The sequence below is a fragment of the Canis lupus genome, chromosome 36, assembly GCF_048164855.1.
Source record: "Canis lupus baileyi chromosome 36, mCanLup2.hap1, whole genome shotgun sequence".
In the NCBI taxonomy this organism is placed as follows: domain Eukaryota; kingdom Metazoa; phylum Chordata; class Mammalia; order Carnivora; family Canidae; genus Canis; species Canis lupus.
In genome coordinates this window covers 22,147,901-22,168,505 of record NC_132873.1, presented here as the reverse complement: position 1 = coordinate 22,168,505, position 20,605 = coordinate 22,147,901, and the positions used below count along the sequence as shown (strand labels likewise).

Below are 20,605 nucleotides of genomic sequence, written 5' to 3'. Positions count from 1 at the left end.
GAAGCAGGCAACTCCTGGATCAAATCCTGCCGCTGTCATTCTTTACCTATTATAGGACCTTGATAATTTGTTTGACCTCTCTGGGGCTCAAATTCCTCCCAGCTAAGACACAAATAATAGTATCTACATCACAGAGTTGTTGTGAGGATTAAGCACTGTGAAATAGTTACGCTGTCTGGCAGCTGTCAAACAGTGCAATCTATTTGTTTTTCTTTTTTCAAAACCAGTATTGATACCGTCAATTAATACCATTAATACAGAGGAAAATAAGAAACTAGTAACTTTTTTCAGCGTCCATAATCAGTGCTCATGAAATTTACTAAAAATCTGTTCTTCAGAATAAAAATGATACTCCTAATCATTGAATTACTTAAGGTGTTCCATGTGCCCCAAACAAAGGGGTGAAACTTTTAAAAACACATATTTTATACTCTAAAACTGCTTGCCCAATACGGTAGTAACTAGCCACATGTGGCAACTAAATGCATGAAATGTGACTAGTCCTCAACTGAGATGTGCTATAAATGTAAAATACACACTCAATTTCAATTATGTAATACCAAAATATAAATAAAGTAAATATATCATGAATAATTTTTAAAAATCACCTGCAAGTAAAAATATTTTGGATGCACTAAGTAAAATATAATATCAAAATTAATTTCATGTTTCTTTAACTTCTTTTAAATGAAGCTACTAGAAAATTTTAAATCCTACATGTGGCTCATTATATTTCTATGAGAGCTGCTCCAAGCAATCTGCCAACACCAACATATACAATGGTTTTTCTGACACAGGATAAAGTCATCACAAACTGATAACTAAGACAATTGTGCAATTGTCTTGAGCATTTCTTGGATGCCCCTCAGTTATCTTTCTTCTGTGTTCCAGATCTTAGGAGACTTGAGGACAGATGTACTGTTGGTTAAACTCCAAAATCTAACATGACATCTTCTCTGCATCAGGCAAAGTGCAGGCCATTGTTTTATTTCTAACTATATTAATCCAACTTCTTTAATAAGGCAAAGGTTTTTGATTTTTTTTTTCCCTTCCCTTCATTTTAAAGAACAATTACAGCTTTCAGGAAATGCCACAACACCGACATGAAAGTGACCTAAGTGACCTGTAATGCTCTGGATACCTCACCTCAACAATCGAAAGATGAAAGAGAAAGTCCAGCAGCGAGGGTCTAGAAGATAGGATTATACTGCTTTCCACAAGTCACACAAAACAACCTGGCACTCGTGTAACACCTGCTAACTCACTACGTACTCTAGCATACACACATACCTTTATCTTTCTCCCCACCTCTACTCTATGAGAGGGTATTATTCTTCTCACCCAGTAAATGAGGAAACAAACATGCTCAAAGAAACCGAGCGAGGCACAAGTAGAACTGCTGAGGTTAGCCAATCTAAACCCCAAGCACGCTGCTTTCTTGGGGATGAATAACTACACTTGGAATCCCACACCCATAAAAATCGAAGGGCTTGGCCTTTTAGTAAAGGCCCCTTCACTGCTTGCAAAGTCCAAAAAGTGACATGCATTGCTTAGAAGTAAATTCACCTTTTGACATGTGAGGCACTGAGCTAGGCACACAGGAGTCCCTGCTCTTTAGTCACTCTGGAAAGGCTCAAATAATGAGTCACGCTCTAGTGTAGGTGAGAGTGGGCTCCAGCCTCCAGCCCAACCCCTTTGTCTCCTGGGTCCACCCTCATTCTTAGACCTGCCCCCTGAAGGACAGTAGCCAGTGTGAGATGATAGGAGGCCAACCTTTATCCTCCTCTCTTCCCAAGGGCTCCTGAAACCGTCTATTTTCAGAAGGAAGGCAGCCACGGGGCCCACTCCCTTCCCTGAAGCTGGCAGTATATCTGGTTCTATCACCTGAGAAGGTCCCAGGGCTAATTGAAGATTACAAAGGCTTTAGGGCAGAGCCTCTCATATCTGCTCTCCGTATAAAATTCAGCGTGGAGTAAAGCACCACACTTAGCAACCACCACAATCAATAAATCACAGAACCCTAAAACACTGAAACAAATTCTACCGTGTAAACCGAGTGAGCATGGGGTCTACCAGAGGGCTGGGAGAGGAAGGAGCGAGGGGTGGCAACTATCTTTTCTAATTGCCAATTTATTAGAAAAACAAAACAATTTACCTGTTCTAAAACCTCATCCTCCCTCCCCTCCCCCATCTCTCTCCATCTCTTCACACACACACACACCTCCCCCCCCCCATTCACAGACAAGAAGTAACTTCAGTACTAACCTTTAGTATTAGCCTCTACATGCTTCCTCCCACCCTAAAACAACAAAGGCAAGTCTGAGCACCAAAACTGCAGCAAGTAACAGAAAGGAAGAACACGGTGCCCCTTACCTCCTTCTTCGGGTCCCAAGCAAAATTTCAAGATGGATCAAGTATGTCTTTCTTACTCTCTTTTCTACCCCTGCTGTCCTCTCCCAGGCACCCAGCCTCTTGAGCTATAGTAACCAGAGGCTCCACATTCCACCATTCCACTCCAGCCTCCCATTCCCCCAGGGTCTGAGCTCAAAAATTCCAAAGAGATTAATAGATAAAAAGATGCTACACTTTGCTGTTTGAATGGTTTAGCAGTCCTTTAATCTCCTTAGATAGATATATATTTTTAAGATTTTTTATTTTTTATTTATTCATGAGAGACAGAGAGAGAGACAGAGAGAGAGAGAGAGAGAGAGAGAGAGGCAAACATAGGCAGAAGGAGAAGCAGGCTCCTCCCAGGGAGCCCAACGCAGGACTCGATCCCCAGACCTGGGATCCCCAGACCCCAGCAGACACTCAATTGCTAAGCCACCCAGGCATCCCAGATAGATATATTTTCATTGTAAAAGAAACTCATCGTATCCCACATTAACTTCTAATGGAATTTCAGGTAATGCAATAAAAAAAATGTTTTCACCAGTCTTGGCGTGGTGGGGGAGCAAAAATATCTGGGAGCCAGGGAGCTATCCACAGGTAGACTAGAGGTCCTCTAGGCTCCTCTAAGCTGCCCCACTTTCCAAAGTTTCTCTCTGACCCTTGCTTGTGAACAAAGATTCTCTAAAGGATTAATTCATTTGTCTTTGTTGTTGGCTTTCTTTTTAAGTCTCACTGAAGAGGAAGCAAGAGCTGGCAAGAGGTGGGGCAAGCTGTGTTGTTCAAAGGTGGAGGAACACAGTTAATCCTCCAATGATGGAGAAGGTAAAATTTGCTTAATAATTACTCTAAGGGCATATTAAGTCATATATGCAGAAATTTTATTTCACGTTCATCCATGACCCAGTTATTTGTAACTCAAGGTTAAATCTCCAAATAAAGTTTCAACAATAAAGCTCCTTGATGCCTCTCTCCCTTTAGGAAGTGGGGTGGGGAAGTAAGATTATCAAGAAATACTTTATTCTCAGAATCATGTCTAGTAAAACCAGACACTACCAAGCAGCCCCTGAGGCAGATCTTAACTTTGGAAGATAAGAACAAAAATAGGCCAGGGGTGGGGCAGCCTCGTGAACTCTAGTCCTCTCTTATTATCACCCTAAAGGCTCAAACTGAGCTTAAAGTGGTAGGGGAAGGAGATGGGTTCTGGTCTTCCAAGCCTGTCCCCAGATTGAGAGATCACAATTCAACCTGAAGTCAGATCTGAAGGCTGCAGGATAAACTCCGCGTCTCTCAATACTCCTCATTTACAGAAGTGTGGTAGCAGGATCAAGTTGGCCGGGCAGTTTGCAAAACAGGATTTCACAGGCACACAGGAGGCACAGTGTGGCTACTTATCTAAACAAAAAAGCCTGAGCTACACCTGGGAACTGGGCCATAGCAAGCCTGATCCCACGGAACTCAATTCCCTGATGTCAGGAACCTCCAGTTAGAGTGAATGAGAAGCCTGCCTTTTCCTTCTCCAACATGGGCTGGACTTAGATAAGTCTTCTTCACTCTCTCACTCCCTGCTCCATCCCTGAGCCTGACTGATAGCAAGTCCAAAACAAATCTTGGTTCAGTTTAACAAAATGCTATTCTAGCTAGACATTAATAATAACCACCATTAGTAGGCAATGTCAGTTCTGCTTTTTTTCCCTGTTACTTCCCAGGTAAACCCATCACCCATCACATCAGCATATAAGAAAAGATTTGCACTGCATTGCATTCAGCATCTGCACACAAGAAAGGCTTTCTAAGAAACAATCCACACAAGTGGACTTAGGACCTCACTCCATGTTCTCCAGGGCGGTGTGTGACCACTATTGACAGAAATTGTTGGCTTATCAGTCTATTGGTGTAAGACTCAAGGAAGGCATCGCAGTCTATTGGGTGTAAGACTCAAGTGGCTAGCAGCACTGTGCTCTGTGACTGTACTCATCCTGAAACCCTGGAGATCTGATCTGCAGTCCTATACATCCTACACTGAAGGACTGCAACATCTTTTCTAAATCAGAGTGACAAATGTTTACTGACCCCGAAATTAAAAAAAAAAAAATTAGGAAAAAAGTAGAATATGGAAGTTTGATTATCTCAGAGGACTTCAAACATTAAGTATCCCTTAGGTCAAAACTAAATTTTTGAGGTTCTTTTCATAGTGGGTTATAAATGCATATATTAATATAGTCTTGAGACTCAATGGTATGTTAAAATAAGTACACCATAATTTACTAATACTCATATTTATGTCCCTCGTAATATAAAATTTTATTCTAGAGGTGTCTGAGAAGATAATTTTTCAGATAGCATTTAGGTGGAGATGTATGTGCTGCTCCCCTCATTCTCATTATCCTCCCTGGAAAAGCTATTTGGAATGTAGAGTCCCAAAAGTCAGGAAGAGAGTCAATAAAAATTGTCTTTATACTAACATTTGCTTTATCACCTCAGGTTTTGAGCTTTGCCTAAATGTTATTCTACCTAATTTAACAATTAAAATAAAAAAAAATCTTTGATTGATTTCTCCAGTGTAGTGTTAAGGAAAGGTTAACTGTATTGAGGTTCACTAGCAAGAAATTAATAAAGGAATCAAGCACTCGGCTCTCAATAAGACAAGACTACCCAGATTTCTAGAGGGAATATTTCATAGCACAAGCATGTTTTCTTTGGGGAGTTTAACTCACCAAAATTATTAAAAATTGAGATCAAACACTGGTGCAAAGCCCCAAAGGAAATCATACTAGAGTGGAGAGATTTTTATCAAATAAAAACCTGAAAAGGTGAAGTTTTTATAGTAAAAAATAAAAGGCTTTCTCCTTACAAAAGGAAATCCTACTCTCTATGTTTAGGGATAAAACAGCAAAACACGTAGGGGTGTCTAATAGATGGGTAAAAATCATCACGGTGAAGTGAATGCAGATTGCACAAAGCCAAGCTTAGCCGGGCAGCCAGCACCACTAAAAGCCACCCTCATTCTCGTACCCAACAAATGCCTCCACAGATAGGTGATAGCAAGCAAGCCCTTGAAAGGGCTGACACTAGGAGAAGAAAAAGAACAAGGAGGGAGCAAGAAAGTCAAAATCATAGTGTGCATTCTGCAGTTCCCTAAGGGTACACCGAGATCTCTGGATCGCAATACATAGGATATTATTATTGTGACTGAGATGAAGTTAATAAAACCCAGCATACGGACTGGGGAAGCTCAGGTCCCCACTGATGGAATACTTCCCAGACAAGACATTTTAAGTATATAGGTACCTGTGCAATTTACACCAATTACTTAAATAAGAAAAAGAGAACAGAGAAAACTCATATATTTTTTTCGCTCTATGATTCTAAGACATCCCCTTTGTGATGTACATAATTTCCAAGAGAGAATATTAAATTTAATATTTAAAAACAACTAAAGACATCCCTTCAGCTACAACATACAAATTCACTGAAAATCTTATTTTCATCTTTAATGTTATCCAAAGGGTATCATCCAGCCACAGGAGGAACGTTATTCCGCTTTTAACGGTCTTTGAAAAGTGTCACCAAAGCCTAAAGTGATTTATTTGGGCCCCCACCCCTGACGTAGGGTGGGGGAAGAAGGATGATAAATCTCCATTGAATAGATAATACAAGTTTCTACCTTCATTAAAGCAAAAGACCCTGAAAGAATCCCGCACCTTTTTAAATCTGGGGTAATCCCAGATACGAAACATCTCAATCTCCACGATTCCACCTCTGGATTCCCCGGATTCCTAATTTCTTGAACTCTCGAATAACTTCTGAGCCACAAAATCAAGCATATTTATGTAGTTTCACCCCCAAAGGGCCAGTTCCAAAAGATATAATCTCCTAAATCCACCACAAAATAACAGAAAAGACAAGTCTAGGACTCTTTTTCAAACTCTGCGTTAAAGGAGAAAGGGGTTCCTTCTGGGGTGAGCCGAGGCGAGCGCAGGGTGGCCAGGGTGCCCGGCCCCTCGTGGAGAGAGGAGCCACTTCCTCTTCGCCCCATCGCTACCCGAGGGGACATGAAGACGACGAAAGAAACGATACCTAACAGTTCCCGTGGACAGAAATGCATCTCTTTATTTCGTTAACAGAAGCAGGATCGACAAAGTGATCTGTTTTCCAAGAGCGAGCCTGTGTTTATTATATGCCCGAGAGGCTGGCAGCCAGAAAGAGGACTCGGAGTGTTCTATCAAAGGGAGAAGACACTTGCACCTCAGAGGCTCTCCCTGGGTAAAGAGAACGTCTCCCTTGAACCCGCTTTCGAGCTATACATCAATCTTCAATATAATTATGTTTGACAGACTATAAGCTCTTGGCAGTTAACTTGTTTACAATAAATGTTTAGTTTGGGTACACGGACTGTATTTCAGTTTTATAAATATCAAACACAAACCTACAACAGTCCCATTATGGGGCTGGGAATTATTTTGCTATAAATCTTTTTATTGGGGGGCCAAGGGAATTACTTTGCAGCTTGTTTTCCACTAACCACTTGGAACAGTGTGAAAAGAGGTACATTTATACTCTGACCCTGTGCTAATTGGAATTCTATACATTTCCACGGGAGAGCGTGCGTATCAATCCTGAACGTGCGGGTCGCCTCCCGCCGCTGACAGTTTGGCCATGGTGGCAAAAAAATACACATGCAACAGAACGGTTCTCGCCAAAGTCACGGCTCTTTGTGTGGCTTTTATTCTCCTCAAAGTCTCTTGGTAACTAATGGCCATTTGTGACAGCATTGGCAGGCCTTCAGTGGTAAGCTCTAGTTTTGGGGGGGTTTATAAGTCAGCTATAAAAATGTGCTTAAGGCTCAAACTTACTACAGGAACAGGACTGTAAATAGAGTGAGTTTTGCTGAATGTTACTTGGAGATTCCTTTGAGAAGGGGAAAAAAAATCAGGATTACCTTAGTTACTCTTGTAAAGAGTCTTTATTTACTTGGGTCTTAAATATGTAAAACTTACTTTCAGAGAATAATTTGCTCCTCTTATCCCCCCTCAATAATAAAGGGAGTTTAGTCCTCTGACACCACACTTGCCACACCTATAGCACAACATCTTGTCTGAATGGAGCCTTGGAGGCTGGACTCTGCCCAAGCGTCAGGAGGACCCTGGCTCTGCCCCACTCTGCTCCGGGAGCACTCTTCTCGCAGCATACACCTTCACCAGCGTCCGGATGCTATCCAAGGGGTATCACCCAGCCACAGAGGGAATGTTATTCCCCTTTTAACGGTCTTTGAAAAGTGTCACCAAAGCCTACAGTGATTTATTTGGTTTTCAGAGGGTGACAAGTCGTCATTCGCTGACGAAGGGTGGGCAAGGGTTGGTGTCCTCACTTGTTTTTAATTTCACAATTACCTTGTAATCAGATCCCTGTATTATTTCAACTTCAACATAGTATTAACATACAGAAAAGATCTTTTTTTTAAATTTTCCAAAATACTTAACTGCTGGGATGTGTCTGTCACTTTATTATCTAATAGCGAGCTTCCAACCTCTTCCCTTTTAGTCAATGTTATAATTTCAGCTGACATAAAGAATTTTTTGTCTCTCACCTCCTAATAAAGAAGATAAGGAACTGATTTATAAGTCTCAAGGGTCATCACATTTGATTTCATTTAAAATTTTACCACATGAGTTTCATACATGAGAAAGAGAGAGATTGGAAAAGTATTTTCATCGCATTATCGGCCTCACAGGTTTCGTCAATAACAAAAGCACTAGTTTACAATGTGAACTAATGGAAAATGGTTAAATTCACCTAAAATAATCCATCTCTTTCCCCCCCTGCCCAATTTAAATAAGCCCTTTTAAGACCTTGACTATTTAACTGTTATTTACTTGGGGAAGGGGAGACATGGAGAAGGTGACTGTACAAAAAAGGGGGAAAAAAAAGAAAAACTTTTTTTAATTGTACAACAAAAATTCCCTCCAAGGCAAAAATACATTATGCCAAGTTCCACCCAGAATTAATGTTTAGGTTTAAATTATAAAGTCCAGAAAAAACGGAACCACTAATAGACCCTTAAAGCTCGTGGCATTCGTCACCGCTGTTAGGTTATGTAAATGTTAAAACTGAAAAACCCTTTGCTGACAAAAGTATTTTAATGAAGGTGCTATTAAGTAGACTCTCTGAACTGATTAAAAAAAAAAAAAAAAGCCTTTTGAGCTGTTTGATATGAATTCCACTCTAAGGGGATTATGCTTGGGACAGTTCTGGGATTATGAGACCAATCCTATCTTATTCCTTTCGCTTTACCATCCTCAGAAAGGTTTTTAAATATTGAACCCAAGAAACTTCTTAGCTACAGATCAAAGAAATATTCTCCCCTAACTGTGTTAACAGAGTCCAACCGTGGGTTCCAGACGCTCTGAGGGCCAACATTGTAGCTTTAGAGCCCCCACGACGAGCAGGGGTTAACTCCACTGTCTGGCTACCTCCACTGTCATCATCAAAGCTGCCAGGAGTTCAGTTTCTAGGAACAGAGTAAGAAATATAGCCCGGGCTGAAACGAGCCACTGATTTTGGCTGCTGCCGGCCAGCTCACTCCAAGTTGCTGAAAGCTCCACTCTGGGGAATGAGGCCTGGAGGCTCAGCAACGTGAAGGATTATGGATTTAATAATGGCTCCGGTGGTTGCCAGCCGAGGCCAGAGCCCAGGCATCTCAAGTGACGGTCTCTGTGGCTGGAGTGGATGTCAGTGATGCGCATACGTGGAAACTCAGGGTCCCCGACCACCCCACGTGGGCTGCGAAGAAATAAGGGCACTCAGGGTTCACCCTCAAGTCTCTCTCCCCACTTCAGCCTGGTTCTGACCAGAGCAAGGAGAACCGCAGGCCCAGGGATCACACCCACCTCTCCTAGGAGGACAGCTTTGGAGTAGGGAAGTACTCACTACTTTCGTCCTCCATTTACACAGGCTCAAAAACAAAAAGAAAAACAAAAACAAAAAGAGGAGGTAGTTATACCTCAGGTGGAGTTTAAGAAAATGTGATTTCCTTTCTCAAACTTATGAAGACAAAATCAGTGACCACCTTCAATTGTCTCCTGAGCAACCACCTCCCAGGGGCTCCTTTCTGTACTTTCTAGGGGGGCTCAAACACCAAAGGGTCTCTCCCCAAGACAGATTTTAGCTAATAAACACAACAAAGTAAGTGAAAAGCATTTCAGTAATTCTGCATCCTCTTCAGGACTAAAAATGTGTACACTGTGTGACAGGTCCACCTCATTTTTCTTAATGATGTTTTTATTATTCTTTCACTCAATTAAAGCAGAAATGGATATTGCATCTTCTGACTGTATAATTGTTATTGTAATCTGTTTTCGATCACTGCTTGGGAAATAGGTCCAAAACAACATAAACTCTCCACTGCCTCAGAAGGCAAGTCATTTTCTTTTACTACGACACTTAAAGAGACATTTATCATGCTGCTCTGTTAGCATCTTTGGATTATGATAAAAGAAAGTTCTTGTTCTGTTAACCAAAAAAATAGAATGTTTTGAAAACACTGCCATTTAAAGAGTTTTGATATGAATGCTTTTTCCTAATAAGCGATCAATTTTGCCTTTCCTTATACATATAAAGAATTGGAACAAATGCAATAAAAAAAATATGCAATCTTAATATAGGGAATAATCAGGAAATTGGAAAATCAATCATATTCAGTCATAAAAGAACTGATACACTTGCCTTCCAGCCAAATACAAAAGCAAGTAAAAAAAAATTGTTTTAAAGAAAGAAAAAGATATCTCTGCTTAACATGATGAAATTAAAATTGTTTCTACAAAAAATGCAAATCATCTCTGTCAGATCTTAGTGGTTTGGAAAACATTTGCTCTCACTGGAGTCTCTATTAATTTTTTTTTTTTTTTTTTTTTTTTTTTCCGTATCGGTCCAACACTTCAACAAATAAAGTCACTGAGCAGCATGCCGGGCACATTTCAGTAACTGTGCAACCATCAGTGGGCACCAAATAGTCACTGTTTATAAGTAGTAGCTTGCATTATTTCCTCTGAACTTTTTAATCTCTGTTGTCATGTTAAATGCTATCATTTCATGACCCACTGTGCTAAGACAGAACTCCATTCCAATGATAAGACAACTAGTTAAGAGAAGATCCAAATTTGCCTTAGACTGTGAGCAACTAAAAGGGAAATCTACTTCTTCCCAGAGTGTTACTGTCCTCATGTATCATAACCACAAATCTACATTACGGCTGCCATAATTGGCTGATAACTTTAGCGCAAGGTTCAGATTCCTGAAATTTCTATTAATGCTCTTTTCTTCATTTTAAGCATTTGCCAAACTAATAACTATAATATTCACTAAGTTTATTTTTAAGTTTTAAAGATACACACACATCAGTGAAAAATGGAGAAAATACATCCCATAAACCCTACTGCCATAATTACATACTTTTATGTAATTATGGCAGTAGGCACATTTGAGGCACATTTATTCCATTTCAGGTCATTTTTACCTAGTTTTTAAAAAATCTGTAATAAGTAAAACTTTTCAAATGAGAGGAAAAAGACACAAGTTGTAGAAGACCATTTCTGGTGTAGTCTTTTCACTTCATTATACTGATTTTGCCATAATTTTTAAATCACTTGCTATTAAACACGAAAACAATTCTGCTAATTGAAACCAAAAAAATTATATAGAAAGAGTTCCGTGCTTTTGGAAACTCCAGCATGGAACATTTTTACATAAATACTGTGTAGCATGAGGTGCTTGCAGAGCTCGTTTCATGTAAAAGAAGAAAATAAATGTTTGGCTGATCACTGACAATAAGGGAACCAATGTGACTTCAGAAAATGGAAAAGAAGACACTATAGAGGCTACATTTGTGCTTTTTTGGAAATCTGTAAGTACTCAACTGGCTTTTGTTTTAACTCATACCTCAATTTCACTCAGGGCCGTCTACTTGGACTTTGAAATATCTATCACATTACCCGTAAGTAGTAGGATGATGAATCCTTTGTATATAAAAATCCATTTTTAACACATAGACATTTTCAAACCTCTATTGCACTTTAAAATAAAAGGAATTCACAACTCTCTTTACTGGCACCCTAAATTAATGCTAGAGAGCAGTAGTGATTGGAAGTGAGAAAGGCCCCATATAATCAAAGTCAGCAGAGGGAAATCAGTCATTTTAAAATCACTATAAAGAAAAGAATGGAAGCTAAAAGGCAAACTCTTCATTTTTCGAGCTAAGTATAAAGGTCTTCTACTTGAAACCCTTTCTTCCTTTCTTTCCTTCTTTCTTTCTTTCTTTTTTCTTTCTAAATAATGAGTTAAAATGTATGGGTTAGATCCAATATTTCACTGCTGTTCTTATTCTTGGGGAGTTGGGGAGGGGGGGGGGACGTGCTGCCAAAGCTTCTGAAAAGAGAGTTTGGGCTGCTAATTTTCCGTTCACAAAATCTAAATTCCCCTTATGCATCTCACACAACTCATGAAATAATATGAAACAGTATTATATCACTGCAAATTGAGACATTTTTATCAAAATAAAGAGTGATGATGCCAACATTTCATTTGTCATTTCCCACTTGTCACTTTTCACTGACAAACTGTTACACATACAACTTTTGTCAAATGCTCCATCTTTAAATATGTTCCAAAATGCCATTGTACCTCAGCATTCATATAAGGAAGATAGCAGAAAGTACTGTTACTACACATTAGTTAGATAAGTTTTTTTTTAAAGCCTTCTTATTAGATAAAAGAATATAAAGAATTTTTTGTTAATTCACACGCTAAGTAGGATAAAGTTTGGCTTCCTGAAATAAGACAAATTATGAACATATTTTACACACCTAATGTGAGATTATTAGTTACAAGAAACTTTTTTAATGGTGAAAAATTGGGTCACTTTTCTCTCAACAGAAACCTAAACACTCTAAAAAGACCTAAAAAATAATATAATTTGGAATTTATCTAGCCCTGTTAATGCCTTTTTAATGTATGCATATAATAAAGTCCCTACACTGAATTCTCTTTTTAAAAAAGGAAAAATAAAGAACCACCACCAAAACTGACTGCCTACCAAATATACCTTGCCAGATATACTAAACAATTACCCTGTCTTGCCTGGAATAAAGCTGATTTCCATATTTTTAAAATAATTCAGATTAAAATAATTCAAATTCGTATTCCTAAATCTCTAATAAATGACGGTAAGTCTGTTTACATATACATAAATATAATAATATATATACAAGATATCTAAGATGTAAGACTGATTCTACTAGTCACAACCCCCTGGGAATGGATTATATTGCTTATTTTCTACAGGGGTTAAAAAACAGATGCCTTAGGGGACATCTATGTAGTTCCAACACACATACACACACATTTCATTGCAGATGATCTTGAATATATAATGGTCAGTGGGTTTCTGTTGATGGAACACAAGGCTTCCAAAATTACTTGAAACATCAAATTATGCTCAGGACTTTGAGGGGCGGATACCCTATGTTCTGTTTAATGTGTATGTTCCATTGCATATATTTTTTTTAACCAAGTATGTCTTTATTTTAATAACAGGCCAAGGACTAAAAACACTTTAGAGAAGGGCTATTTTTCTACCTCAGCAAAACTACAGAGGACATGCTAGATTGTTGGATGACCCCAAAGCCTAAGTTCATTCTATTTAAAAAGATCTTAGACCCTTAAAAAAAAAAAAAAAAAAAGTAGATGTAAGAGGGAAATACAATCTTTTGTCTTTTGAAATAATAACATGGGGCCTCCCTACAAGCATAATGGTGCTCATCCTTAGCTAAAATGAATTTAATGAGTTTTTGTCATTTTACCCAGGTTGACAACATGTTTCTAAATTTCCAAGTATTTTATACATTTTTAATGTGTCAATATCTATACTCTTTCATATCCGCACTCCTTTCAAAAAGTAAAATGTCTCCCTACAACTGCTAATATGGTGACTGCACCTGACCTGAACTGCATTTCTTTTCATCTAAAGGGAAATGTTCCACATGTAGACAATTAAACTAACTGTTGTTGTAGACAATGTTCAGCACTAAATGAGGCCCTGCCCAACAATCGTGATCACATTTGCTTCCCTATTTGAATACATCAGTGTGTATTGCATAATGATTTTTTTCCCCTTGTAACAAGACAGTTATGTTCTTCAAAGGGCTGACTATTAGCAAGAATAATAGGCCTACTTTGGGTCAACCAGTTTATAAGATAACAGGCACTTCCTCGACAAAATTAAACCATTATTTTAAAAACAAATTCTTTTCAAAGAAAAAAAAAAAGCAAATTTCTTTCAGAAACAGCAAATATCCCTGAAAGATACTCCCAGTGTTCAAACATTTTACCCTAAAATCTAGAACATTTAACACAAAAAAAAAATTATCAAAATTCATAGGAAAATGAAAAATATCAAAAAGATTTCTGATGTTTAATGCCTCCTATCAGCAAATACACCATCTGGTATACTCAAGCGCTGTTCATTCAGTTTAAATAAAGCTGTCTGAAAGTTCTTCTTTAAGCCAAACATTTAAAAATGAAAATGCCTGTGTTAACAATGAATGAAGCACAATAATTTATTGCTATTAAAGCACAACTGGCCAGCGCCTTTCAGCAGTCCAGGAGGAAAAGAACGCCTTGCTTCCTCTGGAAACTTGATTGGCATCACTTTCATTTTATGCTGTACGTTTCGTGGCTGAAGCATTACACACAGCAGAACATTTTAGGTACTTATGTTAATGGTGGTAAAAAGGATCATCTGATTCTTATTTTCGTCATCCCTAATAATCTTTTCTTTTTCGAAATCTTCAAATAGATCTGTAAGTTTTAATCAACAATTTCACAAATATAAATTTCCCCACCATTAATCATCCTTTTTCAAAATCCTTATGGAGTGAATTACTAGCTGAGAGGGGACGCCAATTCTAGTAAGTGAATGTTACCCAGCAGGGATATAAAGCTGTCAACACCACGGTGCTCTTGCTTGCTCTAAACTCTCTCCCAGCCTTCATATGTTTTTTAAAGAGATATTAGCCTTTTTTTTTTTTTTTCCTGGGGACCTTCTATAAAAGCTGTCATACACATCGGAGCACTTATTTTATTATATACATGCTTTAAAACACAGTGCTTAGATAAGAACAAAAACATCCTCGAAAGTGTTGTAAAGACAAAGCAAAACTGATCTACTTTCTAATAGTCTTCTAAAGCTAACCACATTGTAAACAACACACTAACTTTTAAGCCCCCTATTAAAACACAACCTTGAAGACTGTGATAGTGTATCTACCCCCTCAACTAGTTAAATCTAGACACTAATATAATTTCTTCTTTTTTTTTAAAAAACAAACACGTTCTCATCAAAAAAAACATACCAAACTCTGTCTCTCTCTGAAAATGTGGAATCATGGCAACAGAATTTACTAGTGCAACCAATGCATTCAGAAACATTTATTCACCTCACTGTTTATCAAAAGTAGTCAGATAACTGCCATGTTATTGGGCAACCAATTAACTTAATGATCTCCCCTATTTTTAGGGGGAAAGCTTTTAAGAAAGATCACTACAGATTAGTGAACACTAAAGATTAACAAACACATCCTCCCAAATTTTGAGCTCTATTTTTAAAACATAAATTATTATAACCATCTTTACAACACTGACAAGACTGTAATATAGCTGAAAATGGCAATAAATGATAGAGCTATAAATATTTTGTAGTTGTCTGTACTTATTATATTGCTTCATAAAGGAAATTTAAACAAAGGAAGGCAGGGTGATAGAAATATAATCTATTTTATATTTACTCTATGTTCCAAAATGAGTATTTCAATTACGAAGAACTGCTAACTAGAAATGTATTTTAAGCATTTTTTAAAATTTAAAAAGTGTATTTTTTTAAAAGGCTTTGCTTTTCTCCAATCTATGCACATGATTTAAAGTCACAAAGAAATGAAATTATTACCATCTCAATGTACATTAGGAAAGTATATAAACTTACACCCCAAAGCCAATATTAACATTCAATGAGAAACTTCACACTGTCAACATTTTATGTTCTAAGTTGTTGTATTTTAAAGCTTTCTGAATTAAAATCTTTCCAAATAATCTGTTATGCTGTATAGAACAAAATCTTTCTATAAAAAAAAATTTTTAAACCCACCATATGCGGGTTTAAAACTCTTCTTTATCACTTTACTGTTAAGTATTATACGTAGTAGTTATTAAGACAAACTAAAGCCATCTATTTTCAGTTTGAAAAACAACTAGTAAGACCTGTGATATTACTAAATTAAAGCTCAGAAAAAAATGACTAAAGCAGCTCATTGAAACAAATCTATTACTCCTCCTGAAGACTTAATTTTTTCCTTATATCAAATTTATAGTAACTGGTCAAATGTAAATTATAGTCTCAGAAAATAAGAAACGCAACCACTGTTTTACACTAAAGGTATCCCCGGTCAACGAAATTAATATGCTGTAGAAATAAAAACCACACTTGTTTTAAGGAATCACAACTGTTAACAATTACGTTCTAAAATGTTTAGAGACTTCTTTCAATCTAGTGAATTTTAGTAGGTCTTCAGAAAGAAACCAGAATTACAAGTCCAAGTTTCTTCTACGTGCATAAGGCCACTTTGAGAACACATCTCCTCTAAGGATTTCCCAGTTTTTCAATCAAATAGCATCAGCACTTATATCATCTTACACTTGGTTTTGTCGTATTTGCTATATTTTCCTTTCTTATATGCATACACTAAAAGATATTATAAGAAGTCTGAAGTTATTGTTCTGGTCTAAGTCAACATATAAATAAACGCCACTTTTAAAAAGTGGCTCGCAGAGCTATCAAGTTTTCTTTTGCCTCATTAAAGTATATCTTTAAGTCCCTACAATAAAAGATATGTAAGCTGCAATGTAGAGCCAAATAATTTTTTAAACCTTTAAACACTGTGAGAATGAGTGCTTCCCAGGGGAGATGATTAATAGAAGGAACTAAGGCAAACCATCCTGAATGTCTACCATGAAGAAATAATAATAGCAAACCAAGTAAAAATAGAAACGTGTTATTTTATAAAATGTCTGTTGTAACTCTTTAAAAGGGCACGGACATTCAGACTTAAGTCTTTTCCTTTGAAATACATACTATGGCTATTGAGAACATGGGGTTGGAGCTTATCATTAAGTTTTGCCACGGTTTTGCACCATTTCAGGCAGGCTAATATAAAGAATTATGTCAAATAAGCTACTGCTGAAAATATGGAGAGGTGGGGGGAGGAGAAAAACCTCTGGAAGCAAAAAAGATTTAAACTAATGAATGATGGATCCCAAAGACACAAAAAAAAGCTGCATGCCATGTTGAGTTGTGTTATTTTACATGTAGAAAACGACTAAGCCAGTGGCATAAGCCTCAGAACCTTTTAATAATGTTTTAACTTCTTATGTATCTTTACTTTGTAAAAACTCTCCCCCTAACCACTTTTAAAGAAAGTGGTTAAGTGATAAAAATCTACCAAAGCTTTTCTTTAAATAATATCAACATCCTGGAAGAGGTAAACAGCATGCAGCCCTTAAGACCACTCTGCTGTTTTTACCTGTCGTGCCCCATCACCCACCGCAAAGTCACAAATGCACAGGATCTTAAACTTTACAGAAAACGGTGACCTTCAAGCCTCTGCGGGCCTGACACATTCGGCTCATGATTCTTTATCTCCCACTTGAAATGTGGCAGGATATTCCCGGTTTGTTACTAAATTCTCTCGGAGCACTGTCCTAACTACAAAGTAACACCAACACTCTTTGCTCCTGAGCATTAAAAAAAGAAAAAGAAAAAAGAAAAGAAAAGAAAAGAAAAAGAAACTAGTCCACCAGAGCGATCGCACCTCACAACTTCATCTCTGCAAAACTGATAACTCCGAGGCAAGGCAAAAAGAGTTAAATCGCTAAAAAGCTCTCTAGGAAAATCTAGAAACAGTTAGCTGGCTGTGACATAAACCTGCCAACACCTCAGCACACAGTGGCAAGGTGCCCAAAAAATGCCACCCTCTGGGTAAACCGCTTTCTTGTTTGCAACTCTGGAGGAGGCTCCCAGTTGCAGGGGCGAGGCGGCGGGGGCCTTATCTGGCCACCCGGAGGGGACTTCCTGTAACCCTACACCGCGGCGGCGCCCGGGCCACCTGGACCCCGCCACCCGGGCCCTTCCCGCCGGGCCGGGCCGCGCGCCTCCCCGCTGCGGGCTGTTACCTCCCACGGCCTTGGCCACGGCGCCGTTGGGCCTCCCGCGGGCTCCCATGGGGCTGCCGTTCTGCTCCAGCCGGGCCACCTTCACCGGGGGAGGCCCCTTGACGTCGGGGCTGCCGCTCCGCCGGTCGGGGCTGTCCCGCAGACACGGGCTCTCGCTCCGCCGCTCCATGCTGCTCCGACTCGGAGACAAAGTTCCCACCGGCAGGTCGCAATAAAACGCGCAGGGACCTAGGGAGGGGGCGGGGGGGAGGGAGGGAGGGGGAGGGGGGAGGGAGGGAGGGAAGGGGGAGGGAAAAAAAAAGAGGGAAAACCGCTCACACACGTGATAGACGTTCAGGCCAGTGGCGGAGCGCGGCACCGCGCAGCCCCCGGGCGTCCTCCCGCCGCCCGAGGCCCCGAGCCCCGGGCCCGGCCGCTCTGCAGGAGGGAGCTCCGGGCGAGGCGGCCCGCTCCCGGGGGCGCGGCTGGCAGCGGCGCCCTCGGGGGACACGGCCTCCCCGCGCGGGAAGCAGTGAACTTCATCCGAAGGCCGTGTCCCCCGCCGAGCAGGGGCTGGGGAAGGATGCACACAGGTCCGCGAGGACCCCGATTAGCCACAGGATGCCCGTGCGCCGAGCGGCGGGGCCGGCGCCAAAGGCCCGGCGTGGGGACCCCCTGAGCCCCCCGCCCCCCTCCAGGGCCGGTCTGCGGACACAGACACGCTTCGCACAACCCCAACCCCAGGTCCACATCGATGAGCACCCGGAGGTACTCCTCCTCCTCACAGCGCTCCCCAGGATAACCTGCATCCCCAGGGCGGGCGCGGGGAGCGGGGGGGAGCTGCCGTCGTTATTATTTTGGAACGTTCTTCTGTTCCTCCCATCCTTATTTGCAAAAGCTCTTCAGTGCAACACACAAAAGCGAAAAAAAAAAAAAAGCATTTAAACGGTTAGGTGAAGGAGCAGCCTTCATCAAGCCCAATTTAAAAATTCCTCCAAAAAGTTTTCCTCTGGGTGTCCTAAGGCTGGCACGCGCGCTCCGGGAACCCGCAGGGGGTCCTCGGCAAACCGCCCCCCCCCCGGGTCTTTGGGGGGCGGCGGCGGCGGCGGCGGAGGAAACACCTGATGACACGGCACTCACATTGTCACTGACATCCCCGAGAAGCAGGAACCCGCGCAGCCAAGTGCGCTAGGATCCCCGGCGGGCGCGCTCGCCCCGGAGAAGCCGCGCGTCCCGGAGGCAAGGTGGGGGCTGGCCGAGGGGCCGCGCGCGCCCACGGGAGGGCGGCGGGCGGAGGCTCCCCGCACCGCCCGGGCCGCGGGAGGGGGCTCGGCCGGCCCCGGGCTTCCCCGGCCCCCCGAGCCTGCGGTGGGAGTCCTCGCCCCGCGTACTTACTGCTCACGGTCTGTCTGTAACTTGGCTGGCTGAGGCTCTGTCCATGGAGCAAAAGTAGAGAATCCAGGGTGGAAAGTTTCTGGTGCTTTGCCTTGCAGCGCTCTCCTAGTCTTCTCTCCTCCTTCCCCTTGTCCTCTTTCCCAGGTCCTAACGTTTAAGGTCCTGGGTCAGGGTGTCTTCTAGTGCAGAGATGGTTGTTATGATGATGATGGTGATGATGATGATGATGATGATGGGAGGGGGGCAGGGGGAGGAGGAGGAGGAGGAGAGGGAAAGGAGGATTCCTCCAAAGGGGCACCCGAGCGAGCGGGGGAGGAGACGGCGGAGGAGGGGAAAAGAGAAAAGGAGGCTGAAAAAGCCTTTTCACACCTTCGGGAAGGAGCCCCGTTCTGGAGAGAAAGGGCTGAGGACGGGGAGGCGGCGGAGGCGGGCCGGGGCTGCCGCTCCGCGGGTCTGCTAGTGGGCGGGCAGGCGCGGCCGGAGCCTCCCTCTGGGCCGGTGTCACCGAGAGCCGAGGCGGCCCGGGGACCCGGGACCGCGCGCGGGAGGAGGCGCGGCGGCCGCCCAAGCCGTCACCTCCAGCCTCTCCCCTCTCGGCCGCCGCCGCCAGCAGCCGGAGCCGGACTCCCCGACCAGCCGCGGAGAGAGATACACTGAGAGGGAGATGATTATTAGTTGCGTTGAGTCATCAGGCAAAGTGAGTCCTTTTGGGTTGTCCTCGGTTTCCGATTTCTCCCCCTCCCCCTTTCCGTCCCCAGATCTAGCGCCTTCAAAATAATAATTTGGGGTGGGGGTAGGGGAAGTCTCTGGGTTATTTCGGGATGGGGGTTGGGGGGGGAAGCTCTAAACCCGAGCCAGACTGGTCCACCGCAGTGGAGGAGGAGAGTGGGGGGCGGGGAGGAGGGCTGGGGAGGTTGCGGGGGGAGGGGGGCCCCGCCTGGCAGGAAATTAAACATCAATCAATCAATCGCTGTGAGCCCGGCGACCCAAACAGCGGCGGGGCTGCGGAGGAGGCAGAGGGGCTGGCGAGGGGCGGGTGGGAAGCAGGGAGGAGGGCGGAGGAGGAAGCGGGGAGTCGGCGGCAGCGCAGCCGCGGGGCGAGGACCGCGCGCGTGGGGCGGCGGAGGAGCGATGGCAGAGGAGCGAGAGCCGCGCGGGGCGGCGGCCGGGCCGGCGGGTGCGGGTGGGTGCGGGTGCGGGTGCGCCCGGGCGCCGCCGGGGCTCGGGTCCGCTCCTCCTCCTCGCGGCGGGTCCGGGGCGCGGCCGCCTCGCCCGGCCCCGAGGCGCACTGGTCCCGGCGCGGGGGCGGCGGCGGCGGCGGCGGCGGCTCGGCGGGCGCGGCTGCCTGGTCTCCCCGGTCTCCCCGCGGAGGCGCAGCCCGACGCGCAGCAGGCGAGCGCGGCTGCCTCGGCTCCCGGTTCTGCTAACTGCGCCGAGTACTTTCGACTTTGGAGATAGGAGGACTATCGCCTCCCCCACCCACCGCCTCCGCCCACCACCCACCGCCTCCGCCCCTCCGAGCAACTTTTCCCGGTGCCCGGGAGCTCCCCCTCCGCGCGGAGCCGGC

The 20,605-nt window shown here is 42.6% G+C and overlaps 1 protein-coding gene across 5 annotated transcripts in view; it reads right to left on the bottom strand.

Moving 5' to 3' along the window:
• SATB2 (SATB homeobox 2) overlaps positions 1–20,605 on the bottom strand; it is a 288,389-nt gene that overhangs the window by 163,097 nt on the left and 104,687 nt on the right. For 2 of the 5 annotated variants that reach the window (XM_072813436.1, XM_072813437.1), the window contains one exon: positions 17,665–17,892. The exons of 2 other annotated variants lie outside the window; for them this stretch is intronic. In XM_072813436.1, the coding sequence (XP_072669537.1) occupies positions 17,665–17,833 (169 nt within the window). In that variant the 5' untranslated portion in view covers positions 17,834–17,892. Of the gene's footprint in view, positions 1–17,664; positions 17,893–19,038; positions 19,186–19,407; positions 19,694–20,605 lie in introns of those variants that run through there. One more of the 5 variants, XM_072813438.1, reaches the window with a different exon arrangement.